General features: G+C 45.5%; 1 protein-coding gene across 3 annotated transcripts in view; it reads right to left on the reverse strand.

Annotated features, from left to right (window-relative positions):
• Positions 1 to 11,926: 11,926 nt before the first annotated feature.
• Positions 11,927 to 14,425, reverse strand: part of CCDC25 (coiled-coil domain containing 25) — a 38,887-nt gene continuing 36,388 nt past the window's right edge. For all 3 annotated transcript variants that reach the window (XM_058720752.1, XM_058720753.1, XM_058720754.1), the window contains one exon: positions 11,927 to 13,124. In XM_058720752.1, the coding sequence (XP_058576735.1) occupies positions 13,095 to 13,124 (30 nt within the window). In that variant the 3' untranslated portion in view covers positions 11,927 to 13,094. The remainder of the gene's footprint in view (positions 13,125 to 14,425) is intronic.

Genomic DNA, 14,425 nt, shown 5'->3' on the forward strand with positions numbered 1-14,425 from the left:
GTTTCAGTGGTTAGTTCTGGCCTTAGGCCATGATTAATAAAGGATTAGTGAAATTAGCTCTGGTGAGATAAAGTCAGTGAGACTGGGGTCTTGCCAGAAAAACTCAGGACCCTGGAGCTCAGCCTTGATTCAGAGATGATTCAGATGTTGTTTGGCTTTGATTAACTCAATTACTTTACAGATGATTACGATCGCTCAGTAATCAACGTGTATTGCTAAGTTACAGGTTTAAAATGGAATGAAATGTTTATAAGTGCTGAATCTAAGCATATCAGAATGGCATCCTAGTACTACATTTGTAGCCATTCGTTAAGTATGTATTCGATTATGTTGGCTTCTATTTCACTTTGGAAGCCGACACGCGTTTTTAAAGGTCTCACCTATTTTGTATGCCTGGGAAAGCTCGCAGGTATTGTGCCGAAAAAACCGTCCTGTTAATGAACTCCCCTACCCCCCCCCCACCCACCCCCCTACCCCCACCGCCCATGGTCAGCTGTTCCTGTGGGCATGTTCCTGCTTGCCCTGCAATTACATTCATATTAACTCTGGGCTTCTGCATTTATGAAAGAGAGATCATCTCCACCCCATAGGGCAGTTTGAGGCTGCAACAAGATCGCCCCTGGTCCTCACACAGGCGCCCCCCCTCCCCAACTCTTTGTGTCTTCCTCTATGTTATCCACAGCAACTCTCCTTGAAAACCCACCCACTGGCTCCCCTGCTGGGTCCTGCAGCTCCCCATTCGGACTCAGCCCCATTCCTGCAAGTCTGACTCCAGAGCTCCTGTCCCAGAGGCCTGTTGTTCCAGCAACATCATCATGAATTTCCATTCAGTCTCAATGCCTTTGTCTCCTTCACCCTTCTCCTGGGTCAAGGTGGCTTCCCCTTGTCCTCTGGGGACATGTGGGGAACCCACTGCCATCACGTTCTAGGGCCATGTAGGAACCTGCTTTGTTCCCTGCTGCAGCATCCAGACCATTAACCCACTGCTGTCCCCAGCTCCTCGTTTGAAGATCATGCCATCTGGTTCTGGTACTTTCCCCTTCAACTCTAGTGACTCTGGCACCTAACGTGTGGGCCTGGTGCCCTGTCAGTGGTGCTAGCCTGCACGGGGATGCCCCACCTGAGCCTGTTCCCTTTCTCCTAATGTTACTCTCTGCTGGTCATCAGCAGCAGGCCCACCACTTCCCAGGCCACATGTCATCCTGCTCTGTGAGTCTCATCTCTGGGCATTCCCTTTCCCACCATAACCAAACTCACTTCTCCTTAAACCCCCAGTCACATAACCTATCCCATTTTCCCCAGTCCACACCTCCTTTTGTTCCATCTGATTTCCTTCCTCTGGGTTCTGGAGCTCCTCAGCCCCTCGGCCCCTTTGGTTTTGCTCCCACAAAATGGCCTAAACTCATCTAAAATTTACCCCTTAGCTGGTGCACCCTCAGCCCCAGACTGTCCTGTCTTCTTTCTCCTCTCCTGCTCCTTGGCTGGGAGTTGGCCGGTGGAGAGAGTTATCATTCCATATTAAATGGACCAACTATGAAATTATCCTAACCCCACCATTTCCTTTTGGCAATCTGATTCATTTCTCATAAAAGCATGCTTTCATTACTCCAGTGACTATCTCAACCTTCCCCTTCACCCTCAAGTTCTTAATCCTACTCCTACTGCCAATTTCTGAAAATTATCTCATCTGCCATTTTCTGGAAGCCAATCATTAAGAGCTTTGTCATCTTCTCTGTGCTAAAAATGCCTTCCTTGTCCCAGTAGATAAGCTCTTGTCCCCCTGGAGGCATAACCCCCTGGCCCAGACAAAGGACATTCCAGGTACTGAAAACTTGTGAAGAAAGGCCGTGCAAGATTATCTGTGACCTCATGAAAGGCAAGAGATTAGCAATTGTAGTTCTGGTTTTCTGAAGGTCAAAGGTGATTCCCTACAATTTTAGGCTTGGTGAGCTTCTCACCATCTCAGGCAGTTATGGAAGGGCTGTTTTATTTGATTTAGAAAATGTTACAGCAATTATTAGGAGCCAGTACAAGTTTTCTAAGTCTTATTTTGACAAGGTTGCTGAATTGGTAAATCAGGAAAATGCCATGAATCCATTTGATCTGGATTTCAAGGGAGGTGTTTTCTGACAACCCCATGAGCAAGTAGAAAAATATGGTCCGTATTAAAGTAAAATTAAGAGGATTAGTTACTGGGAGAATGTTGCCCAAAGAGTGCTGAATAATCGATTAATCTCAATCGGAAAGGATGGTTCTAGAAGTTTGCTGAAGGGACTACCCTGAGACCTTCCCCATTCATTGTTTTCCCAAATTTTTTGGATTATAATACAGAAGGAATGTTTACAAATATGTAGACAATATTTGTAAAGGGGACTATTTTGGAGTAAATCATTAAAGCAAGAATTAACTCAGTGGACTCTAACAAGATACCTTTAAGAGGGAAAATTCATTAAACACATAATATTAAGTGAAAGAAGCAAATCATAGAAAAAAACTATAAACAAAATTCCATTTATATAAAGTTCGAAACAGGCAGAACTAAACAGTGTATTGTTTTGTTAGACAAAAGTATGGGATAAAGGCCATGAAGAAAAGCAAGGGAAAGGTTATCACAAAAGCGATGAGAGTTGGGAGGGAAGGAGCGGCCATGAAGAGGGGCGGGTACAAAGGGGGCAGGGGTGGGGGCTGTTCAATTTCTTAGCTTGGGCGATAAAACACAGGTATTTATATTATCATTCTCTTTCAAAGTGATCGTATCTTTCCGTGCACTCTTTTGGGTGTTTGTGACATGTTACAGCAAAAAGAAAAATCGATCAATCCATCCACCCATCCCCCTATCTAAATTCCTCTGATCCAAAAAAACTCCCCAAGGTCCCAGCAGTCTAATCACTGTGATGTGTGGAAAAGACATTGTCAAAGAGTCAGGTGATCTAGGCTACATGTGGAGAAGAATGGGCTCTCGACCCTGCTCTGTGCAGGCCGCTGGGGTCATGGCTAGTGAATGTGAACAGTTGGGGAGCTGCTGTTTACCTGGGAGTTAGGCAAGTGGGGGTGGGGAGGTGATCCATGTGATGTGAGGGGCCATCTTCTGTCCTCAGATGCCTACTTTTTCTGCTAATGGGATGTTTAGGAGCAGTCTCATGTGGCAATTGACATGTGATCCAGCCTTCCAAGCCTGTTCATAGAGGAGGACTTCAACTTGGTCTGTGTAGCTCCAGAAGACAAAATGATGGGTTGAATTCACTGTGGGACTGACTTTGACTCCATAAAGTAATTTTCTAATAACAAATGGCTTTAGTAAGTAACGAGCTTCCTGTCTCTAGATGCATTCATGCTGACACTGAAGGAGTTCTGTTACAGGACGTTGTAAAGGGCACAGAAGAGTGTGATCAGCTTAGGTGACCTTCAAGGTCCCTTCTAAACTCCATGGGCTATGTTTCTATGAAATTCCATGATTCTACAAAACCTGTGCATTAATACCCGTAAGGGAAAGCTAGAAGCTGAATCCGAAACAAAAGAAATGTTTTTAAATATAAGCATTGTGTTTTGAACAGCCATTTGCTTTTTCAATCAATACATGCTATTGGTTTAGAGGGGTCAGGCACCTTCTGTCCCACATTTCTAAGATTTCAATGGCAAAGACCTTCGAGAACCCGCACTCCCCCCCAACCCCCCCCCCCCCCCCCCCCCCCCGCCCAACTCACCACCAAAGCATAGCTTTTCCAGATGTGCTTCAAGATTCTTGGTGCTGGAGGGATACCCGAGGTCCTGTGTTCCACCTCCCATCCAAATGTCAGAATACAACATGGACTCACCAGTTGGCAGCTGGAACCACAACTAGACAGAAACTGAGAACCATGCTATTCTCTCCTGCCACCTGCTGGCCTTCCCCTCAGGTCTTGTTTCTCTAGGACACTGGTGGTATCCACCCAGGAGAGTTCATTTCCAGGAGGCCTCTGCCACCCAGAAGTCCTGGGGGAGTGGGGGAGGAGGGTTGGGGGGACCCTGACTGTAAGGGGAAACTTTGGATGACTTCCAATGTTAATGTTTATTTTTGAGAGAGAGAGAGACACACACACAGAGTGTGAGCAGGGGAGGTGCAGAGAGAGACACACACACACAGAATCCGAAGCAGGCTCCAGGCTCTGAGCTGTCAGCACAGAGCCCAATGCGGGGCTCGAACTTACAGACCGTGAGTTCATAACCTGAGCTGAAGTCGGAGGCTCAACCAACTGAGCCACCCAGGCGCTCCCCAGGGTTTCTTAATCCAGGAAAATCGTAACTTCACAGATGACAGTGACTAGAAAAGACCTTCAAACTCTTTCTAAGCCAGAGCCCTCCAGTATAGCCCACAGATAGGCCTGGTTTGGCCCAGTGGCATTGAGTAATTTTGAGCTCGCATGTACAAATTTGACTTAAAAATCAGATTCATGATGTCATTTGCTATTTATTGGGTATTCGTGAAGTCGTAAAGCTGAGAGCAGTAAGTAGGTGAGTGAACTCACATTCCAGTTGTGAGACCCACCAATAGTGAGATTACAACAGTCATAAAAGATCCCTACCCTTGGCCTTTGTCTATCTTTCTAGTCTCTGCCCTGCTTTGAGGGGAGCGACTGCTGGGGAAGAGGGCAACATCAGAGCATCTGGGGAGAGCTAGAAGAGGCGGTGACCAGTCGGACCTGAACTAGCAGGTGGGTTGAAGTTTTGAATTATATTTGTGACTAAAGTTTTGACTTAAATGATCAAGTTTTTAATATCTAAAAGGATGTTGTAATTTAAAAATGGAACCATTCCATTTTGGGAAGTTGATCAGAAAGTCCCAGAATCTGATCTATTGGTACAAGATATCATCAGAGGGTGAGCAAGAGAATCCAGAGTACTACTGAAGAAAGGCCTGGAAGAAAACAGCCATTTCTTTTTTTCTGTCCTGTCAAGTTTAGCCCCTCTGGTGAATCGGTTAATAAAAACTTATTTCCCCCATGGCGATCATTGGCCAGAGCTGAGAGGCAGCTGCCCCATTTAGAAGCTCATATGGGGTGTGTGTGTGCACTTGCCCACCTCACGGGCCCTCATTCCCATGACCTGCCTGATCCCCACGGCACTTGAATTTACCCTGCTCTCGTCCTACTCCCCATTTTCCAGTGGGCAAAGGGGAGCCCAGAGGGAACAACTGACTTGTGCTAAGTCACATAGAAAAGGAGCTGAGTGTTCCTGAAGTCCACACTCCTAAAGATAAAACCTAGGCACGGAAATGGTGTCCGGCTCCTTTTCCTTCATTTTACTTTGCAAATCCTCACCCTTCTGTGCCCTCTGCCCTTTTAAACCTAGTTAATAGAATTGAAAACATTTTATGTATGTATTTATTTATTTATTCAATTTATTTACTTATTTATTGGAAAACACTTTAAACATTCTTCACTAGATCTTTTTTCCCATCCTCTGTGTCATGGGAGGAAAAAGCACTGGGCGTTGGGCAGCTAAGGTAGTAGGCGGCAAGGACATCTTGACTTGCTCGAGGCCAGTCCTGTCCCCATCACCCCCTCTCCCACCCTCAAGCACAAACTGAGATGAAAGCAAGCAGCCTTCTTCCTTTCCTTGTGTCCATTCTCCATGGAGCTCAGATTCAACTGGAACACAGGATTTCATTGAGGGACAGCCTGTCCTTTAACTCAGTGTCCAAGCAGAGGTGGTTCTGTGGGTGGGGACACCAAGGCACTCCTAATCCTCCTGTTCCTCTCCATTTCTCTCACTGCCTTCCCCTAAGCACCAGCAGCCAGGGAAGTCTGGGAAGTGGATGCACTGTTTCTTTTGGCTTAGATGCCCCAGGAGGCAAAGGCAGAGAGAAGCCCCTCTCCCTCTCCTTGTTAGTTGAGCCACTGCTACATCCAGGCCAAGAAACAGGCAGAAATTCCCCCAGCTAAAGCTGAGTCCAGATGGGGAAATTCTACCTTTGATAAAAAAAAACTGGTGGTTTTTACTGGCTGCCTCCAAGAAGGAGAACTGGGAACACTTGTCCCGCTGTACCCTTTTCTTCTTTCAAGTAGACTTTGTTTTTTAGAACACTTTTACATTTGCTGCGCAACTGAGAAGATACAGAGGTTTCCCATTTATCACCTACCCCCATGCATACACACAACCTCTCTCATTATCAACATTCCCACCAGAGGGGTACATTTGTTACCATGGACGAACATCCACTGACCCATCCTCTGACACAGAGTCTAGTTTACCTTAGGGTTCCTTCTTGATGTACATCCTTGGGTTTGGACAAATGGATATTGACATGTATCCACCATACAGGATCACACAGAGTAGCTTCATTGCCCTAAAAAGCTGTGCCCTCTGCCCTTTTATATCTAATGAATATAACTGAAAACATTTTTTTTTATATTTGTTTTTTGAAAACATTTTCAACATTCTTCCCAGTTCAGAATCCCAGGAGATCCTGGGGGTGGGGGGCTCCTCCAGTGGAGTTCATTCACGGCGCTTTCATGGAAGAGTGGGCAAACTGAAGTGCAGGAGGGTTTGTGTTTCCAGCACTTTCTTTAATCCCTGACGCATGAGAGGTTGTCTGAATAGAAACGAAGGAGAAAACAAGTCCAGGTAATCAATGTATTGTTCTGTTCACCAAGGTTTTACTGTTACCAATCTCCAATCGTTAACTGGTTTTAAACATGGTGGATAATGCTTTTCACCATGGCAGAAGAGGGACCAAGCAGGACCTCACTTTGGGGGTGAGGGGCAGGAACATGGATGTACTGCCTTCTCCCTTCTTGTTGAAAAAGGAAACATTTTCTAACCGCATGCACCTGTAAAGGCTTCTCTGTGACCAAAATTAAGCCCTGTCTATTTGAGACCTTCTACCCCTTTGCAAAGACTTCTCCCCCCACCTCCCCCCGCCCCACATCAAACTTCTTAATAATGTCCCAGAAAAGGTCAGGGAGAAGGAAATTTCACAGTTCCTAAGCAGGTAGCTGTAACTTCAGCTCCTCCTGCAGCAAAGGAGGTAGAAAGACCAGGCTGACCTCAGGAAAAGGCAGGGGCAGGGTGCTAGGTGTGGCCACAAAATTTACTACCTGCTAGGAGCTCTGGAAGCACCTTGGGGGAGACTGGGAGATGACGGTGGGTGGGGGTTGCCCAGGGATGCCTTCACATCCAACATTCACACCTCTGGACAGCAGCCTTGGGAGGTCTCATGCCCATTTGCAGATGAGGAAATGAAGCCTATCAGAGGTGACATGGATAGACCAGCACACAGCAAAGGCAAAGAGAGCAGGGCCCGCACAGTTTCATGCGAGGTCCGGAGCAGGACTGTCAGCACGGAGGTCCCCACGGTGACTTTTGTACACTGTACAGTGGCTGGCTGAAGATGGGCTGGTTGTCATTCTCATCGATGAGGGTGATCTTCACCTTGGCATAGCCCACACGGTTGGGCAAACTTTCATTGGCAAAGAGGTCAAAGTTGTGGTGGTCCGGAGTCTCAGAGTCCAGGAGGATGGCCACCCAAATGCGAATGTCTGCTTTCCCGTGGACAGAGGTCGGGGAGATGACACAGTGCTGGGAACTGTTCCCTACCAGGTACACCTTGACCATGCTGTTCAGGCCCAGGTTCCATTACTCTGTAATGGACCAGACAGCAGAGATGAAGGAACACTGGAGCTTGGAGCCCCCTCCAGAGGAAATGGAGTTCGGAGAGGTTGAGTGAGCCCTCCAAGGTTGCACAGGACATTGGAGGCAGTGAGGATAAAAGCCCAGGCCCAGCTTCTAGGCCAGGCTGCCTTCCGGGCCGAGGGAAGTGGGGTCAGGGCATCCCCCAGTTGTGGCTCCAGGGACCGGAACAGAGTACCACTGGGCACTCCAGGGCGAGTCTCAGTGAACACCTGCAGGTGAGGCCAAGCAGGGAAGGCTGCCCTGAGAAGGGGAGTTTTGAACTGGTTTTAGGAATAAAGGGAAAATGGATTAGACTCTTAAAACAGTTCTACTTTTGAAAGAGGTTATGTAAGCCTCACTGATACGGAGTACATGAACTATAAAATTAAAAAGTCAGAGTTTGAAGTGATAGAACAAAGCCAAGGGCTTCACAATGGAAGAGAATTCTGGCAAGGCTGAACTGGATAAAGGGCACTGCCTCTAACACTGTTTTTCTCTTTACCTTTTTCAGTCTGTAATTTTGACCCGTTGACCCTGGATTTGGCCAAGAAGCTAAAAAGGTTCAAGAATAACAGACCAGCCTTTAAAACCTGAAAGATCCTATTCTCATAAGCATATCCCAGAAGTCTTAAGCAATGTTAGCCTCCTCTATGCAGGGCAAACTGCTGAGGCAGAAACCAAAATACCAGCAGGAGTGTGGGCAGCGAAGGGTTCATCTAGGCAGGATGTGAAATGTCAGGCCATTAGTCTTATATTTTTACTGCAGTGGTTACAGGATGGGGTTGACATGGGAATGAAAACGCAGACTGACTTGGGAGAGTTGTTTTTTCTCCCCCCCCCCCCCCCCCCCCGACCAGCCTCAAATATTGACACCCACGCACCAGGTTTGGGAACGAGTAAAAGCTACATAAGATTTCAAGGGTGAGCCTTCATTTCCCTTGGCCTCCATTCCTTGGCCATCAACAAAAGCAGAAAATGCCAGGTCAGTGCCAATCAGTATGTGCCAACAGCAGGGAGGTTTCTTATTTCACCTGGCCATGGGGCAGAACTAGAGTCACGGGCATGAAGGGGGAAAGTTCCTCAAGTTATTGATACCATGAAATCAGAAAGACACAGTAAAGCAATCAATGAGAGGCAGAAAAACAGAGGGCAGTAGATTCTAATGATCAACCATGGTTAACACACAGTGTCAGATAAGCATTTGTGTTTTCAGTGTACCCTCGACTCTAACGGGTACGCATTCATCTCTACGTTTTTTTGTATGCAAATTCTGGTTTCAACCTATCTTTCCCATATGGGTTAATTTACTCAAAAACTTAAACCTCTTGGGGCACCTGGGTGGCTCGGTCGGTTAAGCAACCAACTTTGGCTCAGGTCATGATCTCGCGGTTCTGGGAGTTCAAGCCCTACATTGGGCTGTGCTCAGAGCCTGGAGCCTGCTTCGTTCGGATTCTAAATTCTCTCTCTCTGCCCTTCCCCTACTCATGCTCTCTCCCAAAAATAAACATTAAAAAAAAGTAAAAAAAACCTTAAAACTCCAGAATTCTCATAGTGAAGGAGGTGAAAACCAAATGGATGTGGGTATTGCCCCGACCAGTGAGAAACAGAACTCAAATGTCTTCTAATAATCATTTAAGAATTCCAATATGCTTTTGCAGCTGGGAGAGAAACTTGAATGTTTCTGTGGCTCCCTCTACCCCCATACCTGCCTGCAAACGCACTCAGTTACAGAATAAGCACTGCCACAGAAGGGCTGCAGCTGTCAACAACGCTGGTCTGGACCACTCCACTCCTCAAGGGTATCATTCCAGCAAGTCTTCACATTTGTAGCCTCGTCCTGGTCAAAATCTCAGCAGACCCCTAGGATTTGTGGCAGGCGGGGTTATCAAGTCATGAACTTCAAATACCAGAGCTCAAGTATCATGGCCCTTGAGCGCCAGGCTTTTGACTTCTCTTCCTGGAATCTCTTCCCGGATTCCTAGGCAATCTTCCCTTCACCCTAGTTTGTTCTTTTCCTCCCACTAAGAAGCAAAACTGTTTGAAGGGCATCATTTCAGGCAGCCAGGAACCTCCCCGTTCCTACTGGCCTAAAATAAGCATGCAGAGCCCGTCAGTGAGCCTGAGGCTTGGAGGAGCAAAGTGAAAAGTAAAATCCCCTACACATTTGGTTCTACTCAAACTATAAGCTTTTATTGAATTTTACATATCATTCATCTGGGACATGATGACTATGCAGCTGGCATCTTCTCGTTCATGAAATGATACAGCACACATAAAGTCTCTTGCCCCGTGCCGGGCCCACGTGTGCCGAGCAGAGAGCTGTCACGGAGTGAAACTCGAATGTGAGTCTGCCTGGGCACTGGCAGTGGCTTCCTCATCTCTGAGCTGTCACACTCGCTGGAGTTACACGGGTCAAGGCTGACAGCTTGGAATTTAAGTTTCTAATTTTACACTTCTGATTTTATTAAGTTACAGACTGTTTCATAGTCTACTTTAACATCAGAAGGTTGCCCACCGACTTTACTGTACTCATGTTGAGTATGAGATTTGTTATTCACTATGCTACACTTCCAACCAAACACAGAAAGAGCAGGCTTTCGCATCACAGCTTAGGAAGAACTGGAGAAGTGTTCTATTTCCCTACCCTGTGCAGTTTTCCCCATAACCTGTTCTATGAGAACAAGGGTTTCCCCTCTCAGATGCAAACGTGGAGGGAGAGCACTGGCTCCGAGCTGGAGGCTAGGGCTTAATTCTCTCTACTCCTCTGCGTACTCCTGACGCCTTCCTTCCTGAGTGGGGAAACCCTGGCACTGAACAGTTAAAAGGCTCACCCAAACCTGTGCTTCGAGACAGAGTCATAAACAATACAACAAAATAAATGTGAGCTACCGATGGGGCTCAACTAACGCTTATTGCCTATTCTGCTAATGTCAAAGCCTTCTGTGCTTTGGGAAGTTTCCGAATACGTGTTCCTGCACAGGAACTGTGACAGAGCTCCCTTGCCAGAAGATCGTGAGCCCAGGTCAACAAAGGTGGGTAAGAAACAAATTCTTTAGCTGTAAGAGTAAGACAGAGCAGAGTTTGTGAAGTAAATTCAATAATGTGAACCTCACCCACAGGCAGGTGAGTGGGGAAATGAGACAGTTAATAAGAGAAGCCCTCAGGAGGCAGGGATTTGATCAAGGGCACAGCTCATAAAAGTAACGATTGGGAATTTTCCTATAGCAAGTTTAGGAAACATGCCAATAGCAAGAAATGAGATGGCTCCAGTGCCAGAATTTTGACCTGTTGTCACTGAACCAGTGTCCTCAAGAGAAAATGTCCTTCTTGTTGTTGTTTTTTTCCTGGGATCCTGGGTGCTGGGGAAAAGACTGCCCAACACACACAGGCAGGGAGCTAGGAATCCAACTTGGAGAATTCAGAGAGGCCTTGACGTTGTAAACCAGTGTGGGGAGAATTAGGACATGTTTGAAATTCGGACCCCAGGATCTCTCACACTGCACTCAAAATAGAGGTCTGCTTCCAAAGGCCCAGCTACACCTGTTGTGACGTGGGTTACAGAGGAGTCCTTCGGAAGTGGTGGCAGGGTGAGGTGACGCAGGTGGGGCTAGAGGCAAGATGTCCCCGTTTTTGGTGTTTGCCGCAGCGTGAAAGACGTGCCTCCGTACCGGGCAGGGCAGCCAGCTCACTGAAGAGGCACCGCTATCAGCTCACACTCAATCCAGAGAGGGTTTGGGGAAGGTCATGCACTTTGGCCCAGCGGGCATCTGGTGTGGGGGCGAGATGCACGTGACAGTGGGGGAGGAAGAAGATACCCCTCTAGAACCTGCCATGTTGAGTCTTAGATGGATGAGGGTATTTTTTTTTTAGAGCCAGATCATCCCCAAAACCAGCTTGGGGATGGGGATAATGAGCAGATTCTAAGAATTCATGTATCAATGTCCTTCCAAATAAAAAATGATTCTTTATTATTACATTTTTAAAATCACAGAACCCCAGGGTGAATATTATTACACACACACACACACGCACGATCATTAATTTCTGGAGTCATTTCCCATACCCCCTCTCAAAAATCTGGCTGAGCTATGCCTCAGGGAAATTTTCCAGTTTCCAACTCCACACACCAATTTGGGATAAATAGAAACACTGAAGTCTTTTGGTTTTACCCATAGTTCCAAAGTGCTATTATAGGTAGAGTATTTGTTGGAGGAGATAATTTTTGCTGGGTTAGAATACAGTGAAGAATAAAAGAAGTTGCGTGTAGAGCTCTGGGTGTGGTTAAAATGTGAATCTGCATGCCTCCTGACCTGCAGGCTTTATTCTTTTCCCCTTTCATGGTTTTGTTTTGTCTCTTCCTACAGGGACTGCAATAAAAACAGGTCTTCTATTTGGAATCACACTGGAGAGGAGGTGGTTCAGATGAGCAGTCTTGTTACATATTAAGTTATTGGGTCTACAATTGAGAAATCTGAACTCTGGGGTTACAAGTCAAAATAAATATTATTTCAAGGTAAATAAACAAATTACTTGGCTGGCTCATGAAATGCTTAATGTTTTTTCCTAAAATCATAACCGCAACACGGACTTTTATTTTAGGCTGCATCCCAAGACAAAAATCAGGTAACCTACATCTTCAAAAGGACGCAGAGCATGCCTTCCGGTTTCTCCCCTCAGTGCTGAGAAATGGCTCCAGAGCCTGGAAGTCGTCAGGCACGTGGCTTGGGTTACGTGGTGTTCAGGTAAACACTGCCACACGCCCAACCTTGATGAACACTGACTACTTCTCTAAGTACGATGGTACCTGGGGGGGGAGGCCCTCGCTCAGAGAAAGGATGCAGAAGGGAAAAGTTAGGACAAGCTGGGAGCTGAGGACAACTCCGCTAAGAGACTCAGGTGACACAATGGAACGGGAATACTGAAGCCAGCAACCTTCTGAAAATATCACCACCACCATCAAAACCCATAAGCTTTTTTTTTCTAGTCAGGAAATCAAGGCTGAGGGGAACATTCGCATATACTGCTCACTAATACATTCTTCTTAACAGAAGTGAAGCTATTTTAAGAACATGAAAAGCTTTTCAAGACATCTGTTTTCAGGGACAGAGCACAGTAACAAATACTTTTCAGAGCTGGTTCATTCTAAAGTCTATCCCAGGAACAAGGGCAGCCAAGTTTCATGAGGTACTAAGACATGTTCCGGCAAAAATATTTTCACTTTCCTAAAGTTATGTGCTATTTTCAAGTCCAAATATATTATAAATATCTGATCCTTTTCTGTTGGCAAAAAAGGAAACACTTTTTTTTTAAACTCTGAAGTTGGTAATATTTGTGTAGAATGAAGGTAGAATTTTACTCATTTTTTAATAACTCAGAACACAGATGAAATCAAAACGTCTGCAACTGTCCCTAAATTCACATCTTTAAAAGGTCCTTTCCTCCATTTACATGAATTCATCTGAATCATTGCCGTCCTGTAGGAAAGAGAAAAGGTATACTGTGAAAGCCTTCAAAATAAATAACTCCGTTTAAAAAATGTACACAATTAGTCTTATGTAATAAGCTTCCTCATGCGTAACTGCAGCGGTCAGAAAGTAAAAAGTAAAATCACTAAATTCACTCACGAATTCTCTATCTGAAAGTAGGAGTTGTTTAAAAGAGCTGGCTTCTCTAAGTTGTTAATAACATAGTGACAAGTGACCAGTGGTTTCCAAAGTATGAAGTAAGGCTCCTACAGCAAATACACCAAGATAGGAATCCAAACAGATCTTGCCTCAAACCTTCTGCCCATGATTCTGCCAGTATGCAAACCCTTCTTTGGTCTACATTCCATTATTTTGAGCCTCAAGGTTATCACAAGATGTTTTTTCTTTTTTTTTTTTCTAAATAGGAAAAGTGATTGGGAAGCCACAGGCTAGACACCAAGTTAGTTAGCCTGCCAAGTTATTGATTAAAAACCCGACATGATGGTATGTAGTATAAAGGCGCTGATTTTATTGTGTGGCTTATACACGAGTCCTGAAGGCCAAGTACAAAAGAGTGCCAGACTCCATTTTGAGCTACCGCATGCCCTGAACACTGCTCCGGGTGCCAATGTTTACTAATAGTGTAAGTTTGGGACATTCGCTTGAAAATGTCTCAACCTGAACATATCAATTGTTGCAGCTTCTCTTTCCCATTGCTTGATACCCGAGCTGTTAGAGAAGAGGAGAGGGCTCAGGCTTACAGGTGTGTATGTTTTTCACCTTCTTAATAGCTCTTATGAAAGATGGGTAAGGAAACAGGAGATATAGGCAGGAAACAATGGTCTGAAGTTTGGTTTGATCTCCGGTTTCATTCAGTAGTTTCCTCTGTGCTTTTCTTCAATTAGCACAATGCACCCAGGCCACAGTAAAAATGTCTTAGATAACTGTACCCAGAGAAAACTCCTGTTGGTACTCTATGCCAGAACCAGAACTGTGACTGCTCTAGAGTCTCACGCTGAAATCACAGCATTACAGATGTTCAGAGAGTCACCATCTATCTCGAAGGGCAGCATTAGATCTGGAACACTGAGGAGGAAAAATGCTCTAAGATAATCTGGGCTGGTGACAATGAAAGTGTGTCACTCTCTATAAAAGCCGGGAGTCAGATCCGCAGAGTTCCGGCATGTGTGCAGATCTGTATCTGGGGATTACAGTAACTTTTAAATATATGTCTGAGACCAAGACTTTATTTGGACAATTTTTACATTTAAGATTCCCTTTAACAGTCAATATGTTTTTCCTTTTTTTTT

Source organism: Neofelis nebulosa, chromosome 3 (genome assembly GCF_028018385.1).
Source record: "Neofelis nebulosa isolate mNeoNeb1 chromosome 3, mNeoNeb1.pri, whole genome shotgun sequence".
NCBI lineage: Eukaryota > Metazoa > Chordata > Mammalia > Carnivora > Felidae > Neofelis > Neofelis nebulosa.